Below are 20,628 nucleotides of genomic sequence, written 5' to 3'. Positions count from 1 at the left end.
ATGGTACAGTTGTCATCATTTGTTTAAAAAGAGGCAGGAATTTGACTTCAAAAAGGTGAAATGATTACCAAAATCACACACTGGCGATATACTTATACCACATATCTGTATAGGAAATGCACAGGGGTTTAATCAGAATTATTAAGTTTTGTTATGAATAATATCTAACTCGATTAAACTGGTGGCACTTGAACGAACACACCCAATTTGCTACAAAATTGCTCAGGAGTTGAGTTTAAAAATACAAAAAAACATAAAGAAAATATTTTATTCAGGATCACTGAACTGTTTTTGCCAAACATTAATGTAGCACGGGAGAGCAAAAAGGATATACAAGAACCCCAGCTCTATCTGCAATCCCCCCCCCCACCATAAACTCTTGGAAATGTGCATCATTTGCAATTTGGAGCTGTTCCTTCCCCTCACTCCCCCCCCCCCCTCCATTCTTTTCACCCCATTATCACCTCCGCAAGCACATCATGACAACCTGGATACCACAGCTCCCAAGTTGCTGCATTTTGCAAGACAAAGTACAACATTTTTTAAATATCATTTTTTAAGATATCACTGTCATACTTTTGCAAGTTATGGGACAAAGCGAGAACACTAACCGGGGTTGATGATGTCCGAAAATCCAAGTTTTCTAACTCTGTTGACCTTCCTGTTGAAGATGAGCGTCTCAAACTGACCCTGCAACACCTGCAATTTGTAGTCAATTCCTGTCAGAAAATAGGGAGAAACAAAAAAAAAAAATACTGTAGCATAATTCAACTGCGAAAATCGCTCCTCTCAAGAAACCGTTGGGTTCCACGATACTTCTGTTCTTGTTTCAACCGGATTCTTGGGGCCCGCCAATATTAAACGAGATATTCCGGTAGCAGACAATGTGGTGACACTTACATGGACAGGACAAATACTGTACATTGCTAGTTGAAAGCCTCATCTCAATATCTCTGTCCCTGACTCAGGTAATCAAATCCGTTCAGTAGATCCCCAGTAGTTGGTTTGTGATATACACAAGGGCAAATGATTGTTAAATTATAATCTTTTGTTTTATTTTCCTTGATGAAACTTGATACATTTGGAATGATTGTTTACCTGTCGAGGTTCTCTTTATATTAATACAAGTTCATCAAAATGCAATGCTATTTAGTAGGAATACTTTTTTCCTCTATAAATGATTGAGTTTAATATTACAAAGAAACACACCAAAAAAAAAAAAAAAAAAATTTTCCACTGAATTTTAGGCGATGGCATCGTTCACTCTGCTCTTGACAGATGCATTCACATCGGTATCACCAAAATTGAAAAAGTTCATAGCTTTGCCATACAAATGCTATGAGGTTGTGGTTTCTGGTATGCTTCTAAAGCAATGAGAGTGTTGTTTCTGGTATGCTTATAAAGCTATGAGGATGTGGTTTCTGGTATGCTTATAATGCAATGAGGATGTGGTTTCTGGTATGCTCATAAAACAATGAGGATGTGGTTTCTGGTATGCTTATAAAGCAATGAGGATGTGGTTTCTGGTATGCTTATAAAGCTATGAGGATGTGGTTTCTGGTATGCTCATAAAGCAATGAGGATGTGGTTTCTGGTATGCTTATAAAGCAATGAGGATGTGGTTTCTGGTATGCTTATAAAGCAATGAGGATGTAGTTTCTGGTATGCTTATAAAGCAATGAGGATGTGGTTTCTGGTATGCTTATAAAGCAATGAGGATGTGGTTTCTGGTATGCTTATAAAGCAATGAGGATGTGGTTTCTGGTATGCTTAAAAAGCAATGAGGATGTGGTTTCTGGTATGCTTATAAAGCAATGAGGATGTGGTTTCTGGTATGCATATAAAGCAATGAGGATGTGGTTTCTGGTATGCTTATAAAGATATGAGGATGTGGTTTCTGGTATGCTTATAAAGCAATGAGAATGTGGTTTCTGGTATGCTTATAAAGCAATGAGGATGTGGTTTCTGGTATGCTTATAAAGCAATGAGGATGTGGTTTCTGGTATGCTTATAAAGCAGTGAGGATGTGGTTTCTGGTATGCTTATAAAGCAATGAGAGTGTTGTTTTTGGTATGCTTATAAAGCTATGAGGATGTGGTTTCTGGTATGCTTATAATGCAGTGAGGATGTGGTTTCTGGTATGCTTATAAAACAATGAGGATGTGGTTTCTGGTATGCTCATAAAGCAATGAGGATGTGGTTTCTGGTATGCTTATAAAGCTATGAGGATGTGGTTTCTGGTATGCTCATAAAGCAATGAGGATGTGGTTTCTGGTATGCTTATAAAGCAATGAGGATGTGGTTTCTGGTATGCTTATAAAGCAATGAGAATGTGGTTTCTGGTATGCTTATAAAGCAATGAGGATGTGGTTTCTGGTGTGCCTTATGAAGCAATGAGGATGTGGTTTCTGGTATGCTTATAAAGCAGTGAGGATGTAGTTTATGGTATGCTTATAAAGCAATGAGGATGTGGTTTCTGGTATGCTTATAAAGCAATGAAGATGTGGTTTATGGTATGCTTATAAAGCAGTGAGGATGTAGTTTATGGTATGCTTATAAAGCAGTGTGGATGTGGTTTCTGGTATGCTTATAAAGCAATAAGGATGTGGTTTCTGGTGTGCCTTATAAAGCAATGAGGATGTGGTTTCTGGTATGCTTATAAAGCAATGAGGATGTGGTTTCTGGTATGCTTATAAAGCAATGAGGATGTGGTTTATGGTAGGCTTTATAAAGCAATCATCTACAGCCACTTGAATATCCCTTTAGAAGATCGAAAGCTACTCTGCTTATATTATCAGCCCTTTTTGAGAAACCTTTGCACCAATGACTTCCACAAGAGATGTTTGCTCATTCAATTGATATTATTTGTTTAATAGGTCATAAAGCTGAAAATTGATAGCCACTTTCAAGAAGTGGCAAAGTTCCTAGTAGGCTATAAAACTGTCAATATATATAACAGACACATGCTTGAGATGATGATAAAATCCATTTGAATTCTGACAATTCTTGTCAACTTATGTCACTTTTCTAAACCTGCATCGATTACATTACGCAAGGAGTAAAAACACTGCTCGGAAACCTTTACCATCTTTGAAGCAAAAACCACATTGTCATCACAAAGATATAATTTGCATGGCAAAGATAGGGTTTTTCAAGTTTTGGTGATACGTTGTGTAAGAATTTGGCAACAGCGTAGCTAAATGATGTCATTGTGACGATTAAAGCTGCAAATGTTCCATTGATACATTTTAGGAACATGGTATTTCTAATCAACACACTGCATATTGACAACATCACAAATAACGAGAACATTCAGTATTTTGCACTTTCCAAATGTGTACATGTAAATAGGGTTCTTGTACCCACAAAGTTGAATCCATAAAACTACCAATGAAGGTCATGACTATTTATATCCAAACAAGCTGCAAAGTTGGGGGACGTACCAAAATAGCATCTGTTCTTTTAATTTAATTAACCTTCTTTCTAAACATGACAAGTTTTTATTTTTCAATTTAAGACGAATGTTTCCACAAAAACAGCTACCAAATTTAAGATAATTCACTGTCAGTTTTAAGGGCCGTCTGTAGGTACTCTTAGTCAACTGAGGCCACAATAGATTTTTTTTTTACTACTGGAGTGTTAGCTCAGTGGTTAACGCCTGTGCCTTTCAATCATAAGGTCCCCGGTTCGAGTCACTCCCAGATTAATGCATGTCGTCCAGTTACAGAGTGGTTGACAATTAAGAATTCATAATCATGGAAGTTAAATATGAATGTAAGAGACTGACTTCGGTCAGCTTGCAGCTTTGATAAGCCGATGGGGCTTCGGCGCGAGTTCCTGCTTGCAGGAGGATCTAATATATAAACATACACATACATACATACTACTAAGAGAGAGAGAGAAATACCTACCAATATTTGCTGGTATCTGCTTGCAAGCTCTGTCAACACCCCTTATAATCATGTCGTGTTGTTGATGAAACTCACCCTCCAGGTAGGAACTGAGGTGAGATAGGAAAGAGAGAGATGTCGAGAATAGCTCATACTTTAAGAAAAAAACATTATAGTTTGATTAGTATATATTAAGCAGGGATGAGCCCAGGCTGGGCGGCGCTGGGCCGCCCAGCACTAAAAATTACCGCCCAGCACTGTCTTAAAAATCATGAATCTCGCCCAGCACTATTTTCATCTAAAATCCTGACATTCCCTAACAATATATTCAACATAAAACTGGGCCTAGCCTATGCCAAAATCATACATCAGTTACACATGTGAGAAACATTACTTACTGCTCTCAATCGGTCCCTTGTAAAATCTCTTTGAAACTAATAACTTTTACCAGGTATGTAATATATTTCACTAAAAAAAAATTTAAAATGTAAATTGTTACCAAAACTAGTACTTGTGTATGTGCTTAAAAAGCTACACTAGTGCCAGCATTTGGCATCTGAGCACCTTCAAAAAGCGATCAGTATACCTGGCACTCAGGATATCTTGGGCACATCCCTGACTAAGAAATACACTTTAATATACTTTAAAAAAAGTTATACTTTAAAAAAAAAATTATAATTTTAAGAACAACTGCATTTGGGGAGAGCACTCGAGGGTCTGCCGATAATCAATGTCCAGAAGACATATTCTGGAGGATTAAACATTTCCACGAGGATAAAATTTCAAAATGTGTGTTTTGAGTTTTGCAATTTCTAGGTTGTGCCCCAGAACTGCATATTAGTTGTTCAACTGTGCCATATTGCAGTAGTATGAAGAAAAAAGAAAAAAGTATTGCATAAAATTTGGACTGATAAAGAGCTGTTTTTAAATTGATAACGCACAACGACAATCGGCGGAGGTAACTCGTAAAATAGCTAGAAGCGGACTGGATAGGTTTTTTTTTCCATTCCAGCGAGATGTTTATCTCAGGAATACTACAGATTCATGAATCACAGAAACTTACAGACATAATCTTGCAAGGAGAGGTTTCATTTCATCAGACTCACCAAATTTTCATCTTGAAGTGTCTCTTATCTTCATCTCCAATGTTACTCAACAGATCTTGAAGGTTCTCAACTGAGAGTCATAAAGGAAATCATCAAATAAATAAATCATCAAGGTGGGGGAGGGGGAATATATCATCAATGAATGTACAAATGATTTACTTTCTTGAATTTCATCAGATTTGGGGCCAAGGAGGGGAGACATTAATGCGCTCTCGCTGCACAAGAGGACAAAGTGACTAAAAAGGTTACACATCGCATCATAGAGTTTTTACAGTACTTTGTAACAATTTCATCCTGACTTTTGACAAACCTTATTATTGTTAGGATCCTTGATTTAATAATCATTTTGCAAAGAACTGATAATTCAACTTTGCTGCAATTGTTTTTGGTACCGTTATGGAAAATCCCAACGCTACATTAACCAGTCTAGTATCACATCAGGGATGTAAGTGCAGCACAAAAAAAACCGGAAAACTATTCGGAGACCCCGGGTGAATGCCGTCCTAACACATCCTACTCCTAGCTCTGACTACTTACACACTATCGTTATGTTAGGCTAGCTCAAAAGTATTAGCCCTAACACATCCTACTCCTAGTTCTGACTACTTACACACTGTCGTTATATGAACTCCGGATTAAAAAACAGTCTCACATTCGAATGCGATCACGAATATCGACTATCATATGCGTATCACGTAGATTTCCGCAGCTCACAAATATCACAAGCGTTAATTCCGAAACTTATGTCGAGCACCAGCAGTTAAGAAGATGTAAATTAGGCAAGGTTTTTCAATGACAGAAATAAGCTATGGCGATTTGAAGTTCGCACGTACGCAACGATGTTCACATGGCACAATGTTGTACAGTGCAATGCGATGTGTAACAGGAAATGGTATTTTGGTTGATCGATGAGTGAAAATTGAAGTTAGCTTGCTGCAACGGGCCAGGCATTTTTGCCGCGTTGTGTCTTAGATATTCGTACAATTTTGTGGAAACTTTATTGGAATTTTAAAAAAAAAAACGGATTTCCGTAAACATACGGAAGACTTACATCCCTGTATCATATTAACATAACCTTTGCACATTATCTCTCTATCTCTCTCTAACGTGATACTGTTGGTGTAAAACAAAGCTACACAACTCCAAAGTGAGAATTCTAGACGGACAATTCCATATCAAACTAGATCAGCTGCCTTTATCATGACTACTTCGAGCTAAAGCACATGATTTCATTTCAGTGGCACCTCCGTTGCCAACGTACCTCCACAGCCGTACGGTCTTCTCACCGGCACAGAATTGCCCTTCTTTTCTTTAAAATCCGGTTGAATGATATGGCAGGTGAGATAGAGGTCTCGCGAAACATCTTCTGGTGAAAGATCCTGAAAAATGAACATATACAAATGAGATTCTTTCATACCCAGAATTTTACCAGCATCCAACATCTGCTATGAAATAGAAACCATGAACTTAACATTGTTTATACGCCTGCACAAAGTTCTCAAATGGCCAAGACACGTCACCAAATTATTCATTGTTAAGAAAGACATTTTCTGGGCAGAAGTGAGGAATACTTAGATCACAAACTTAAAAGTGATAAAGTTATTTCAAAATGTCACTATGAAATCATCAAATGGAAAATATTACATTGTAACTTGAAAGAAAGGCACAAGTACAGCAATGGTCCAAACTTGATCGTCATTGGGTCAACTTTCTTTATAGGGCCAAAAATAAAAAGGAAGATAAAGTTCCATTCACACAATTAGGAATAAACTGCAAAAAGTTCAGAATAATCACATCACATATCCTTTATACTAATATGACTTAGTTTTACCAGACGATCAGTTTTAATACCAATTGACAAATATTTATTATGCTTCACACCAGGCGAGTAGCCAGAAATTTGCCAAGGGAGGGCTGAAAATGTCGAAAAATTTTCAGAGCCGTAGATACGGCATTTCATACTATCTAAGCGTAGCGCCACCATGGTTGGCGCGAAGTACAAGAAAATTTTGGCTGAAATTGCCTCCCAGATCGCTGGAAATGGCACTTCCCAGGCCTTTTAAATTGCATCTTAGCATTTTCTCTTTTGAAATTACTAGCGATATCATAAAAACATTAAAAAATTTTTTTAAAAATATGCTCAAGGGGGCGGCTGCCCCCTTCGCCCCCCCCCCCCCCTTGGCTACGTGCCTGCTTCACACCAGTTTGAAGAAACGTAAATCGAGTTGACATGTATGACACATATGTATAGGATACTAAACATTCTTGAATGCTGGAAAAGAGCAAAGGAAATATATGGCTAGAACAAGGGTTACAAGCCCAGCGCTCTCTGTTTTCCATTATCATTTAACTTCTTATGATTGCTGTGAGGTTAAAGCGGCATACTGAGCTGAAGGATCATAAAATGATAGTGATTTGCTTGTAACCAATTTAACTTGGGTATACCTAACAGTAAGTTTGAACAAGACTAGAATGACATTCAGGCTCTTGGGACAATGTCACTGGGACCCTTCTTTCATTTCTAATATATGCAAGATGTTTACATTTACCCAGGCCTGGGGGATAACTATATATCCCCCACCTGATGCCTTCTGCCTAAGGCCCGAGCAAGTTTACTTCCAAAAAATGGGTATATGATGTTTGCTTTATACCGTGAGAAGATATGTCCCACAGTTGCCCATTTCAGAGTCACTGTCCTGTTCATGTTATATAGGTGAACCAGTTATTTAACCTAATGCAGGTTCAAGTCAAATTTAAGTGAAAAAGTAGAGAGCTTCAAAAACTCTGGACAGAAAGATTTCATTTTCTGTTCGAGTGTTTATATTTTGCCTTGAATATTTAAATTAACTTAAAATGATAGTGCAAAGAACACTTCATTTTTAGACTGATAAAAGAGGAACACTTCCAAAGCATCCTGACGAGATTTCAATCTTTACTTTCCTACGTGGAATTCTCAGGATATGGATAGTCGAAATTGTTACTGTTTGCACTATATTAAAGTGAACTTCATGACAATAGGTGGAAAAGGTCATAGTTTGCGGACTGATGGCAAAATGTCTTTTTTGCATGTATTTTTTACTCTACTTTCGCTTTTGACCTTATTGGATAGGGTTCCAACTACTTTGGTCGATGAAATACGAAGGTATCAATACCCACAAGACCATGGTTCATCTGTATGTGAATGCATCACAGTTTTGAAAATATTATATATTAGGTACATGTTATACAAAAACAAATATATTTAAAAAAGACAAAAAACTCAGTGTGCTTCTATGACATCACAGGTCTGTTTGCTTCAAGTTCACTTCTGCTGCAGAAGTTGTCAACTTCAAATGTTGTTATCTCCAAAATGGTACATAGAAATTAAAATTCATAGAGTGGTGGCCAATTGGCTAAGGCTGTCGAACTTGTGATCCAAGGATGGCTGGTTCGATTCCTGCCTAGTTCATTATGTTGTGTCCTTGGGCAAGATGCTTTATCGCAATTGTCTCTCTCCACTCAGGGGTTAAATGGTAACCTTGTAAGGTAACTTGTCATTGGTAACAGTATATAACTGCAATCAGTCTAGAGGGATTGTCTCTGGGGACAGATTATCATTGACCAGGAGTAATATAACATCTGTAAAGCGCTATATAAATCGAACATTATTAGTATTATTATTATTATTATTATGATGCAAATTTTCAGCAGGATGTTTAGAATCTGTTTCTCTTTCTTTTCATCTGTCTAACATAATTCTCATTTCTTCTGGACTATCCTTTTCAAGTTTATTCCTTCTTCAGTACTGCTGTTTTTTCCTTAAGTGTACTATATATCACACTCACAGTAAAGACTGCCATGATGTTGCCAATAAGCTCCGGGTCCAGGGGGGTCCCATGAGCGTTAAATCGACATAGAAACCGCTCACTATGGAGGGGAAAAGAAAAAAAGGAGACATGAACACTGCTTTAATATACATTACTCCATATTGAGAGGTGGGGGAGGGGTGGGGGGTGGGGGTTGGGAGGACATAGAATGCTTCAATATCAGTAGTGTTACCAAATGAGAAGGAGCAAGACACACATGAGATTGGTGTGACTGCAGGTATGTTTTTTTACACTTAATTTTTTTGTAAATGTATTACCTCCACACACCCTTTATATATTACTATCTATTTTGATTTTGTTTAATCCACCCGACACGCTTACCTGATAAATTTCTTCTCCTTTGCATCGTAGAGACTGAAGTACACCTCGGCGATGCCTTGAACTCCACACGCAAAGTGGAGTAGATGGAAGTGAATGTTGTACACCGCTGGAATATCGGAGATCCTGCGAGATGACTTCTGTAAGAAACCGTGGAAAAAGTAAAGTCGGATTTCATCGGTACAGGAAAATATCCACAAATGGAAATCTTTTCAGAGCAACACCTGACGACGGATTGAAATAAAATTTTATAAAAGTGATACTCCTAACTGTTTCATTGCCAAATTTTCTGTATCCGGATTTGCAGACCGACATCAACAAAATCGGGGGATCCTTCTCTTCTGCGTCATGCTTCTTCAATAATCAGAAGACGTTTTAATATCAGGATTTATAAACACAGTATGCCAATCATATTGGAGAGCGGGTGAGGAGAGGGGGGAGGGTGGCAAAATGCTTTTTTATTCTATATTTTTTTAATTATTTCAACCAACGTTATCAAAGACTACAAAAGGAAACTCTCTCTGTAAAAGACTTGCATGCCTTTAATGAACAGCTAATCTTTTAAGATTAAACACTACACTAACAACATTGACATCTCCCTCCTCCCCCCCCCCTCCCCTCACAATCTCCATTCTCAGAAAGATCTAAAACTATATGTGAAATGGTTCATCCCATGGCATATTTAAGCTATAAAGTTGGCACAATTAGGTCTATAAGCAAGGTTGTGCTAATATTAAAGTACCTGTACTTTAACATTTGTGAGGGGAGGGGGTTGAAAAAGGTGGTTGTACAACCACCCCTCAAACCCCTCCCCCCCCAACACTCCCCTCCTTAGAACTGAGCCTTGCCATGATAATGAAAACTTGCTATGGATTATCACTCAACTAGCAAACAAGAAATAAACTTTACTACCTTGTAGAATTTGCAATTCTTAGGGAGAGCTAGAAACAAACAGGCACATATTTTATTCAAAATTGAAAAGCTAACGATTCATTGTTAAACTGATGTGAAACATAATTTTAAAAAATGTGAACATTGCAAGCAGCCTAATAGCAAGCACTCTAATAATCTGAGCAACTATGTCATGCAATACATAGAGCTACACCAACCTTGATAAACAGAAATGAACATAAAATTTGCCAGCTAAAAAATAAAATGACCACCCTTAATATTGATGACCACTTAATTATTAAAAAATTATTCAAAATACAGTGATATTGGTGAATTCTTTTAGTGACACAAGAGAAAATTAAGGTGTCTATAAAACAGAATTGGCTATGGCAACTGATCAAGTATGAGTCTACAAACCACTCAACAGAAAACAAGAAAAAAGTAGGTTAAAAACAACATTTTTCTGGCCAGTTCCATTTATTCCCATCTTAGGTGAGACATCTTATCAAAATGACAGTGAATTTAGGGGTCTGCATGACGTCTTATTAAAACCAAGTGCGATTTAGAGGTGATAACAATGATTCCTCCCGAGTCAGAACCTGTCACCTACACGATATGGTAAACATACAGGAATTTTTCTCGTGATTCTGTTTAATATTTTTTTAGTGACGTCTGCAAGAGAACATTTTTTAGTACATTTGTTTTGATATAGTTATTGCCAAAAGGACCAGAGGAACCATGCTACCACTATCAATATTAGGTTAGAGATAAAAGTATATTTTTTTAAACCATATTTCCAAGTCATTTTCATAAATATTAACCTGCAACAGAGTTATGGTGACAATACTGACCATAACTTTGTATGATTATCTTATAAAAACAAATCTATCCTGTTTGTTTTTTTTTGTGTTTTTTTCTCAGTGATGGCAGTGTAATACTTCATAATTTTTCAAAAGGAGGCCAGGACCTTGGTCAGGAACAGAAGGTTGAGAGGGCGCCTGTCAAGTACATCTCCAGAGAATCTACACATTAAACAGGGAACCCGTTTAATATCTAACCTGTTAACCGACACAATAATCTGATACATAAGAAAATGAAACACCAATAAATGTTCAGTCATGCGTGTACGCCGTCAGTATGGTATGTTATTTTATATACTGACCAATTCCTACTTCTATATATAAACGTTTTCTAATAATCTAATACCATTCTCTTCACTTCTCATATCATATATCCAATTTCCCATCAGGCATAAGTTACCCAAGACCTTATCAATTTATATCCAAAGCAAAATCCAGGGTTGAAATTTACTTCTGTAATAGCCTTTTTACGGAAGTGAAAGAGGAATGTTTTTTTTTTCCAAGCGTTCTGGGAAGCTCTCACATTTCGGTTTCAAATCATATTATGTATAGTGCGAAGTGAAACTAAACTAACGGAGAGACAAACCATGAAAACCCGATACATACGCCCCACCCCAGTCAGTTAGGATAGATATAATGCTAATACCACTCTATACTGTCCTCCAATATCATGCTTCAAAGCACTCCTACTTCCAGTACACACAGTTCCTTACCTTTATCTGATAGAAACACAGGATATTTATACTGTCAGTACAAGTGCTTTGAAGAGTGACAAGAGAGTACAGTACAGGGGGTGGGGGGGGGATTTCCCAACTGGGCAATACATAACATAGGTCTTGCAGCTGCCATTTTCATATACAGTTTAGTTTCTAGAAGTGCTAGGAGTGACATTTCATATCATGAAATTTATATTTGTATATATTTTTTCACATGCACATGCTCTTTAACTTGCTAGTATATATATCCTTTAATGGTCATCAGAAGATGTTAGTGTTTTGAACCAAAAATTCAATTCCACTTGACTGTGACATTGAACTGTACAGTGTGCACTAGGAACTTATGTTATTTTTTGGTCTAGATTAAATTTTCCCTCGGTGCACTTATACGGGAAGATTTGTGCAAAATGTGTTTTTTGTTTAACCTTGTGAATATTAAAATATGAATAAACTGAAAAGCAAAATTAGATAAGGAAAATCAATGAACAGAATTATGTGTGCAATATTGCTATGTTATTACTTATTTAATGCAGGAATATGCCCAGCTTAAATATGCTTGCACATGCATAATATCAAATGCTTATGCAAATTTTCCAGTCGTATTTCCTAGAAAAGTTTGTTCTGCATTTCATTATGAAGGCACGCCGACAGATGCCATTCATGACGCTCAGGGTGGTTGTTCAGTTATTTGACAGGTTTGGACAGGAATTAGCCATTTTACAAAGAATGAGGAAATTCAAGCTTTGTTTGTCATGCAGTAACATGGACACAGGCTGGTTTGTAACCACAGCTCAATGGTCCAATACATTTGGAAAAAAATCACTCAAAACACAACACTTGAAACATATATGTGTGAATGCTTTGATCTAATATAACATATTTTTTATCATTCTTTCAAAGTGTCACATGCTAGGTGTTGTTCTATTTATAAAACCATGTTTAATTTTACAATTTTTTTTCTGAGTGAAGTTACATGAACTGGTCTGTAGGCATTCAAGAAAAAGGTTGCATCAGATAGGTGGTTTGTAAAACGGTTTAAGATTGATGATATATTCATAAACTAAAATAATGCTCCATGGTAGTGTGAGGGTTCATGCATGTAAAATAGTCCTCCTTTGGACTAGAAAAGCAGAAGGAACCATGGGCTGTGTTAATGGCATGCTAGAATGAAATAGATAGTATTTAGTATTATTTTGAGTTTAATAAACATGCAAATTCATGAACAGTCATAGGATAGGCGTAGGAATCTTATTTTATTTTCTTATCATCAAGGATCAACAGGGTGTGAGTGGAAGGAAGTATTCTCCCTCCCCCCCCCCCCCGCCTCCTCTCCCAAAAAATCCAAAAGCAAGGCAAATCCAAAACAAGTCTATACAACCAAAGAAGTTGTATATATCTACTCAGCATCCTGACTGTTGCAAATGTTTTACAAATTTTTTTGTCCCAACAAAATAATTGAGGAAGGATGAGAGAGGGAGTGAGGGAGGTGAGTTTCCCTAAAATCGAATATCATGTCCCTTGTTTATTTCCCTACGCCTTTGTATGAATGTTCATGTACATTAGTAGTTTGCATATGTTGCAAGTATTAGAAGTAAAGGAAGTTTTTACTGTTGGCAAAGGGGAAAGATTCTGATTTCCTGTCTCAATTAAAGATGTGTGCTGTAAACAAAACAAATCGAAAAAACAAGAACGAGAAAGATTTAAGGAAACAAAAATCACGTAAAAAATGGCAAAACGACCTCAAACAGTTTTGCCCGTGATTTGTGTAACATACATCGAAAATTTCAAAGAATCGGCACTGATGAGAAATCTTGGTAAGAGCTTAATGCTAGTAAAAATGTGTCCAGATCAACGATAACATATAAGTGGTGAACAATTAACTTTAAAGGTGCTTTTTATTTTCTTCCAAAACAAAAGAGAAACAAGTTTTAATGCGAAGGTTGATAGATACTATAAAATGATTGCATTTTTCAAAACAAGTGTGTAGGCAGGCATGTGTTTTCTCGGTTATATATGCGTAAATTCACCATCACATTGTAGAAGCTAAACAAAAAGATCAAATTTCGCAGCTGCTATACACAATGACATTACAGTATGCTATCAACATTTTCCTAAAACAAACAGGAATTTTTTTAAACGTAAAACATGACAACTGAGAACAATTCTAGGATCCTCACATAACTGGGTTAGTTTACGATGATGAAACATGACATTTGTAAAAATTCAAATGATTATTCAAGACTATCCTTTTCAATTTTTTTTTTTTTTTTGTTAATCACTAGTGTATATTTTATGTCAATTTTTGGCATTTGAGCTAAAAGTGAACAGAAGGAATAAGTGTCAGAAAGGGAATGTAGAAGGAAGATAGGCTGGGTATGTGATGTGATGGTGGGGGGGTGGCAGGTGGGGGAGGTGCAAGCAGGTTACATTAATGTTTAATCTTAGGTTTAATCCAATAAATATAACACCAGCAGCTTTTCTTTTAAAGAAGCCATTAGAGTTGAAAAATTATTTATTCGTCAGGAAAGAAGCCATTTGCATTTAGCAAAATTAGCATATATATTGGCTAATCATAAACAAATGTGAGTTCTTTTTCATCTGATAGCTGTTGCACCAGTGTATGGGAAAACGGTCGACAGCTAAAATCCATGAACTTGACATTGTTAGCCACTGGTTCCATGCTTCAAGTTATGTTAATTTAATCTCCACCCCTTCTCCCCACTGACCGACCCACCCTTCCCCCCTCCCCATGTGACCAATGTCTATGTGGCACAGCCAGCAGAAACAAGATATACTTCAGACAACAAATTTGCTATAGAATCTCTTCCTTTAACCTGAGCTTTATCATCTTAATAGAATGGATATATTTCATTGTGTGATCTGTACGAAAGCTCTGGACCATGAGAGGTTATTTACCTACTCGATTAATCTGAGAGAGAGGGGGGGGATAGCAAATGAGAAGTGCTTTATTAAGGCATTTTACTTCATAAATATGCACCAGGAAAGGGTCAGGTACTGTGCCACAGAACTGCAAACAGCACTCTCCATTGCTTGGTGCACATGAAGAAGGTGCGAACAAAATTGTTGGTGTAAAGCATTTCCTTATTGATCTTTTGACAAATCCCAAGGGACAAAAAAAAAAATGGGTCCAAAATGCATGCAAGCATCTAAGCAGCAAAACAAGGAAGCAATCTTACTCGAGGCAAAGTCCACTGTTAAGGAATAGAAAAAAGAATATCATAGCCTTCTTTGTATCATCTTAAAATGAGTGTAAAATCTTTAAAAGGAGTGCACACAAAATGTATAACCTTTACGACTGCTATGCACGTAACAGTACAGAACAGTCTACACTTTATATATATATATATATACATATATATCTGTGTTTTGTCATGAAACATTTTATAATATATAGAAAAAGTAGTGCACAAGTGAAGAACCCAGAACTCCATTTGACCGGTTCATGTGCTGAGGTACAGGTAGACTGCATGTTAAACTTTGTCTAAAGCATATTGATGGTAGAAAGTGCACAACAAGATATGGCCCTTAATGTTGAAGTCTTCGGATTACAGCAGCCAGAGTTTCCTAGCAGGAAGACACTGGAACTATTAGTTGGAAAATGCAGTGTTAACCTCATTTATGACACATATATGCCTCACAGAAGAAAACTAGGTTAATGTATTTTGTCAATGTTAGTAGATTTTCTATGATAATAACTATGAGCAAAGAATTTACCATAGTAACAAACAGTCTTAGGGGTGCATGGCTTAAGGCTCGATGACTCGCAATTCGAGTGAAGCCAAATTGAACATTCAGACATTTGTGTATGGCGCAGCGATGAGGGGAAGGGGCCATTACAGGTGAACATCACTGTCTGCTTGTAGGTGGTAATGAATCACTGGCACACAAAGAAAGTTGCCTTTCTTCAGCTAAATTTCTGTTTATGAGGCCACAAGATGGTAATATTAGGTGTGAAAGACTAGCAAAATTCTGACGTTTACTCAAAAGTGAATGAATTGAAATCTAGAGCCCACAATAGTCAGAAGAGAAGGAAAGAATTGTGACATTTACATTTTAATGTCAATGTTAGAATAAATCTCATAAGGATGCAGTGCTACTTCAATTTAGTTTTACTTGTCATTATTTGGTAACAGGTTTTCCTTGAAGACCCTTATTTATATACAACAAATACCGAAAATGAAAACCCTGATTTCCGAAAACTAATACAGTTCGTTTTTGTATCGTGTGATTTAATAATTCAGTTATCAGTATATTAGAGGTGTACACACAGATATTACATTGTGTTTTAACTCAAATTTCACTACCAAGTGGAATGATGTTGCGTCAAATCCAACGACTGGGGGTCAGGCTCCGGAGCTGACTGAAGAACCAGTACAGCATCACAAGGTAACCAAGAATACTGTCAGTGCAAACATATTGCAGCCATCACCACCACCGACCGATGGCAAATGAAAAAGTCAAGAATGCAGCTGGCTAGTACTGCATGTTGTACAGATGCAGATCTGAGCGGGCAATTGACAAGGCCTCGAGGAAACCGCACAAACTGATCACATCCTACGAAAAGATCGCATTCCCGGAAAACGTAACAGCTTAATTAACCAGGAAACTAACACCTCCAATGTGTGAACTTTCACTCAAAATTTGGGCAACTAAGGAAACCGCTTTACCGCAAACAAGACTAGATCGCAAATCGCTCACAATGACTTTGCTAAGGCTTGATTGATGATCTGTCACTGTTATTAAGTAATACCTGTTCATTCATGCATACAGTTTACAACACTGAACAATGATCCCCTTCAGAGACTTCCTATCTCGACAGTCCCAAAACTGTGTACACTAATGCCTACTAATTTAATAGCTTTTAGTTATATGAAAAATACTTCCTCAGTTGATTTAAATCAATTAGCCTCTCCACCTTCGCAAGATGCAATCTGGCTTTTATTACCTACATATAATGGCATTTTCCCTTTGGTTTTGAAGATGTACTATTTTTGACCTCACATAAGACCCCCCATTTACCGATGAGCCATTTCAAACATCATCTCTCAGCTGTAGAGAAAACTGTAAAAGTTGGGTAGCGATGTCCTTAATACACAGTAAACATACTGTACTGTCACATTCATATCTTCCTGCACATGAGGAGTTGAACAGAGTTATATTTGCTGCCTGGTTTCTTGTTGTTTTCTTTTAAGTTGCTTCAAAGAAGAGGACTTTCATGAACACTCTCCATGAACAGACTCCTTCTCTGAGCTTACAACAATGTTTTTTAACCCCTTATTTTTTTTTTGGGGGGGGGGGGCTTGGTTACCCCAATTGACACCTTCATCACCTTGGTGACCCCTGTTGTCACCTGCTGTTTTGGGGGAGGGGCCTACAGAGAGGAGGTACAGTATCCCCTTCCCCTTTAATCGAAGTATGATACATGTTCATGTACCACATGCAAGTATCTCATTGTTTAAGTCAGAATTTCAACTGGCACTATTTAGCAAAGACTTTGCCTAGTAATATGTCTCCCTTTGTCTTAAAGGGTGAGATTGAGTTAGACTACGTAGTCCAGTCACTTTCAATTAATACGTTTCAGATGTTTAAAAGGTCATATCTCAAAAATGTGGTATAGATATGAAAATTTGGACTGTCAGCAGGCTTCTTTCTATTTTTTTTTGCCTTTCTTAACAACGTACAAACGCATTGATTTGGTGCGCCTAATAGATCCCCATTTAATATCTACAGTTTACTTTCAAACAGGGAAATCAGAAAAAGAGATCAAAGTTTACAAACCAGGAACTGAAAAGTTCCACTTATACATCTACAATTTAGGGCAGCAAGTACTATTCACTTACCCTTTACATATATATTGTAAACACTGTCATGTACCGTAAATATAGTTAACGATTCACTACTTTCATAAGCAGACTATCTTGACTGCTATTCTAACGAACATCTTAACATCGTGGAAAGTAAAACCCCTCACATAAAATATAAACTGTCATGCAATCAAAACCAGTTTCTTCGTCGTTGATTGAAGGCACTTCAGAGCAAAATCATTACAGAGAGAGCACTCATGACTGCCACTCCAACATTAAAAACAACTTACTAACTGATGTTTTAATAGTCGTAAGGGAAAGTAGAACAATCTCTCTAAATATATATAAATAGTTTGAGTGGCATACAGGCTTTTAAGTGATATAAAAGGATCTGTGTGGCTCTGCACGGTCATTATCGTTTGTACTGTAATCAAGGTCCGAACTGTCAATTTGGTCGTTGCCGAAATGAATCTGTGTCAAAAATTAAATACCCTCTGATCCTATTATGAGCTGATAAACACTAAACTGCAAAAATTAGCAATAAAAAATACCAATATTTTATGTGTATGGACAAAATTGCAAACCTGACCCTAGCCCAGAACGGTGTTTAAAATAATGGACGAATTGTGCGTAACTTACAATACGACCTTACCCACTAGATTCTATTTTCGTTTTGTAAATAAGTGAAGGGGAAAAAAAAAACAAGGCGGGAAAAATAGAGAAGAAATATGGTTGTGAGTGAGCTGATGAGAACCTAGTCCAATGCTCCATCAGATGAGTTATTCAACTATGACAGTACATCAATATTGAGACCCACTGTTTTGCCTTAAAATAACAAAACAGGATCTAGGAATCAGTCTGAACATAACGACATTGAGGACGTCGTCTTAGCCTTTCCCCCACCCCCTCCCCTCATCCCCCCCCAGCAGATTAAGGCAACATCTCCTGGGAACATTCACACTGTTTACATTATCCAGTTTTACAGTCTCTTGTTGTACAGCTCGCCGGTACACCTCTCACAGTCGGTACCCCCCGCCCCCCTCCCCCCACCCCCACCCCCGCAGATTAAGGCAACCTCTCCTAGGAACATTCACACGGTTAACATTATCCACTGTTTAAAGTCTCTTGTTGTAGAGATCACGAGTACACCTCTCACGGTCGGTAGTCAAAAAAAAAAACCACCAGAAATCTGTTCTATTCTTTATTTCAGGAATCCCAACCACTAGAAAGGAGTGAGTAATCATCCTGCTCATTTGCATATATGATTAACGAGGGTATCAGGATGTTATTTTTTTACGTCAAAGTCTATATTTGTCGCAGGTTTTGACGAACAAAGGGTACACTCGAAAGTATAGCCAATTTCTCAGGAAGTGCCGGGGGATGTTTGCAGTGAGAGGGGCTTGAAAATATAAACAAAGCTTGAAACCTAGGCTGCCACTGACTTCCTTTGCTGTAACTTCACTTCACTCTTATCGGCAAAAAAAAGGGGCCCTCACTTTTAGTTTAGGTGAGAAATTAAGCAGTGTCATCATTAATAGCAAAATAAGTCACACCAAAATGTCAGAGCCCATGGAAGATATTCAGCATTCTCATCTTTAGGATCAAGTTTCAGGTAGAGTAACTCCATCCTTTGATGCTAAGTTCAGTTTACATTCATATGTAACACTTATGTAAACAAACAAAACAAAACAAAAATCGAATTAAGATGTGAATTCATATACATACCGATTCATTTGGTAAGAGTTCTTTTGTGCAATCTGTGTGCTGGGAAAGAAGTGAAAGAAAAACATGTTACGTTGAGGGAAGACTTTACATCAACCTACAAATATACATACAAAAGGGAAACAATCATCATAAGAATGTGACAACATATTAAACTTCAATTATCCTTCTGTACTACATGGCCTCTTCTGTCCAAGAGTTTATTAGCATGAAGTAACTTCTCCCAAACAGGATTATCATCTTTTCTTTGCTTTTTATCTGAGCGAAAGGAGGACGAGATGTAGTTGCATGAGCAACGGGGTCTCAGATCTCCCACCCCCTTTCTGCTTCCCCATCCTAGTTGAAATGTTCTATATTCTCTGTATTTATGGCAAGTGCACCCTTCACAGACTTTATCAACCTGAAATGGATTTTGTCAGTTAGTTTCAGGACAGTTATCATAGGCCCCCTTCTATAGATAGATTCTCTCCTACCAAATAACTAGTCACACCCATCGTCCCCCCTCTCCCCCTCCCCCCCCCCCCGTACTCTTGACATGAAATATCTCTCATGCTGCCAATAAATCTCATCAGTTAACCACACCTAAGACCATCACTGATAGTGAGTTTCAAAATTTCCTAGTTTATCTTGATGACTTAAATGTGACCACACTATACATCTGTTATTTTAATCAATTGCTTTACATATATTTATTCAACACGAGTAAAGTAAAGTCTAAGATTCAGCTCCGCATCCATAGCTTTGAACCGACATAAATATCTCTTTAATAAATTGGAAACGATAATAACGTAACAGCAATATAAATAACGCTACAATGACTAATTTCCTGAGTTAAATGAATCTAAATCAGATGCTTTGCACAAGAATAGCTCAGTGTTATTGTACCTTAGAGTGCACAACTATTTTAGGTATCCATAGGTTACTTATGTTAATAATGTACAGACGTTGCTTGCTTAGGCTGATAGTAAATCATATGTTAGGCTACATGATACCTTGTCAAATTATACAAATTGATGATATCACTGATAGAGGATGTACTCATTAATTAAATACGCTCTGACAAGTCTTCTTAAATTGAAGATTAAATGCTATGCTTGTGTTGTAAGTCTGCGAACACTTCCTTGATATTTGGATGTTGTTTACCAATTGGTGACAATGTAGGTTAAATATTGGCTGTCATTTGGAGAGAATATTATATTTATAAAGTTTATTAAGTGACCTATAGAGTGATTAAGTGCAATCCATAATGTTCATCAAGTCATATAGGATAAATTGATCCTATCTGTTATTTAGGCTTATTTAGCTGATATGTAATGTAAAGCGATGCACTTAGTCTTATTCAAAATTGAGGAATAAACTTCCTATGGTTTTAAGTTGAAGGTAGCAACCCACGGTTTGGGCCTCAAAGGATTTTTGATGGGTCGCAAGATTGTT

At 37.2% G+C, this 20,628-nt stretch overlaps 1 protein-coding gene across 15 annotated transcripts in view; it reads right to left on the bottom strand.

Annotated features, from left to right (window-relative positions):
- LOC139961968 (dedicator of cytokinesis protein 3-like) overlaps positions 1–20,628 on the bottom strand; it is a 105,012-nt gene that overhangs the window by 53,823 nt on the left and 30,561 nt on the right. For 12 of the 15 annotated variants that reach the window (XR_011791107.1, XR_011791108.1, XR_011791109.1 and 9 more), the window contains exons 7-15: positions 19,198–19,236; positions 14,845–14,859; positions 13,256–13,306; positions 9,184–9,320; positions 8,821–8,902; positions 6,258–6,375; positions 4,997–5,066; positions 3,912–4,000; positions 612–719 (exon numbers count right to left, since the gene is read on the bottom strand). Coding sequence is in view for 12 of the 15 variants with exons in the window: in XM_071961709.1 (XP_071817810.1) it covers positions 612–719; positions 3,912–4,000; positions 4,997–5,066; positions 6,258–6,375; positions 8,821–8,902; positions 9,184–9,320; positions 13,256–13,306; positions 14,845–14,859; positions 19,198–19,236 (709 nt within the window). In the remaining 3 variants the exon portion in view is untranslated. The remainder of the gene's footprint in view (positions 1–611; positions 720–3,911; positions 4,001–4,996; positions 5,067–6,257; positions 6,376–8,820; positions 8,903–9,183; positions 9,321–13,255; positions 13,307–14,844; positions 14,860–19,197; positions 19,237–20,628) is intronic. The other 3 variants (XM_071961713.1, XM_071961710.1, XM_071961714.1) reach the window with 3 other exon arrangements.

The sequence above is a fragment of the Apostichopus japonicus genome, chromosome 20, assembly GCF_037975245.1.
Source record: "Apostichopus japonicus isolate 1M-3 chromosome 20, ASM3797524v1, whole genome shotgun sequence".
In the NCBI taxonomy this organism is placed as follows: Eukaryota; Metazoa; Echinodermata; class Holothuroidea; order Aspidochirotida; family Stichopodidae; genus Apostichopus; species Apostichopus japonicus.
Note: the sequence above shows the minus strand (reverse complement) of the source record. Positions and strands in the feature narration are given on the sequence as shown.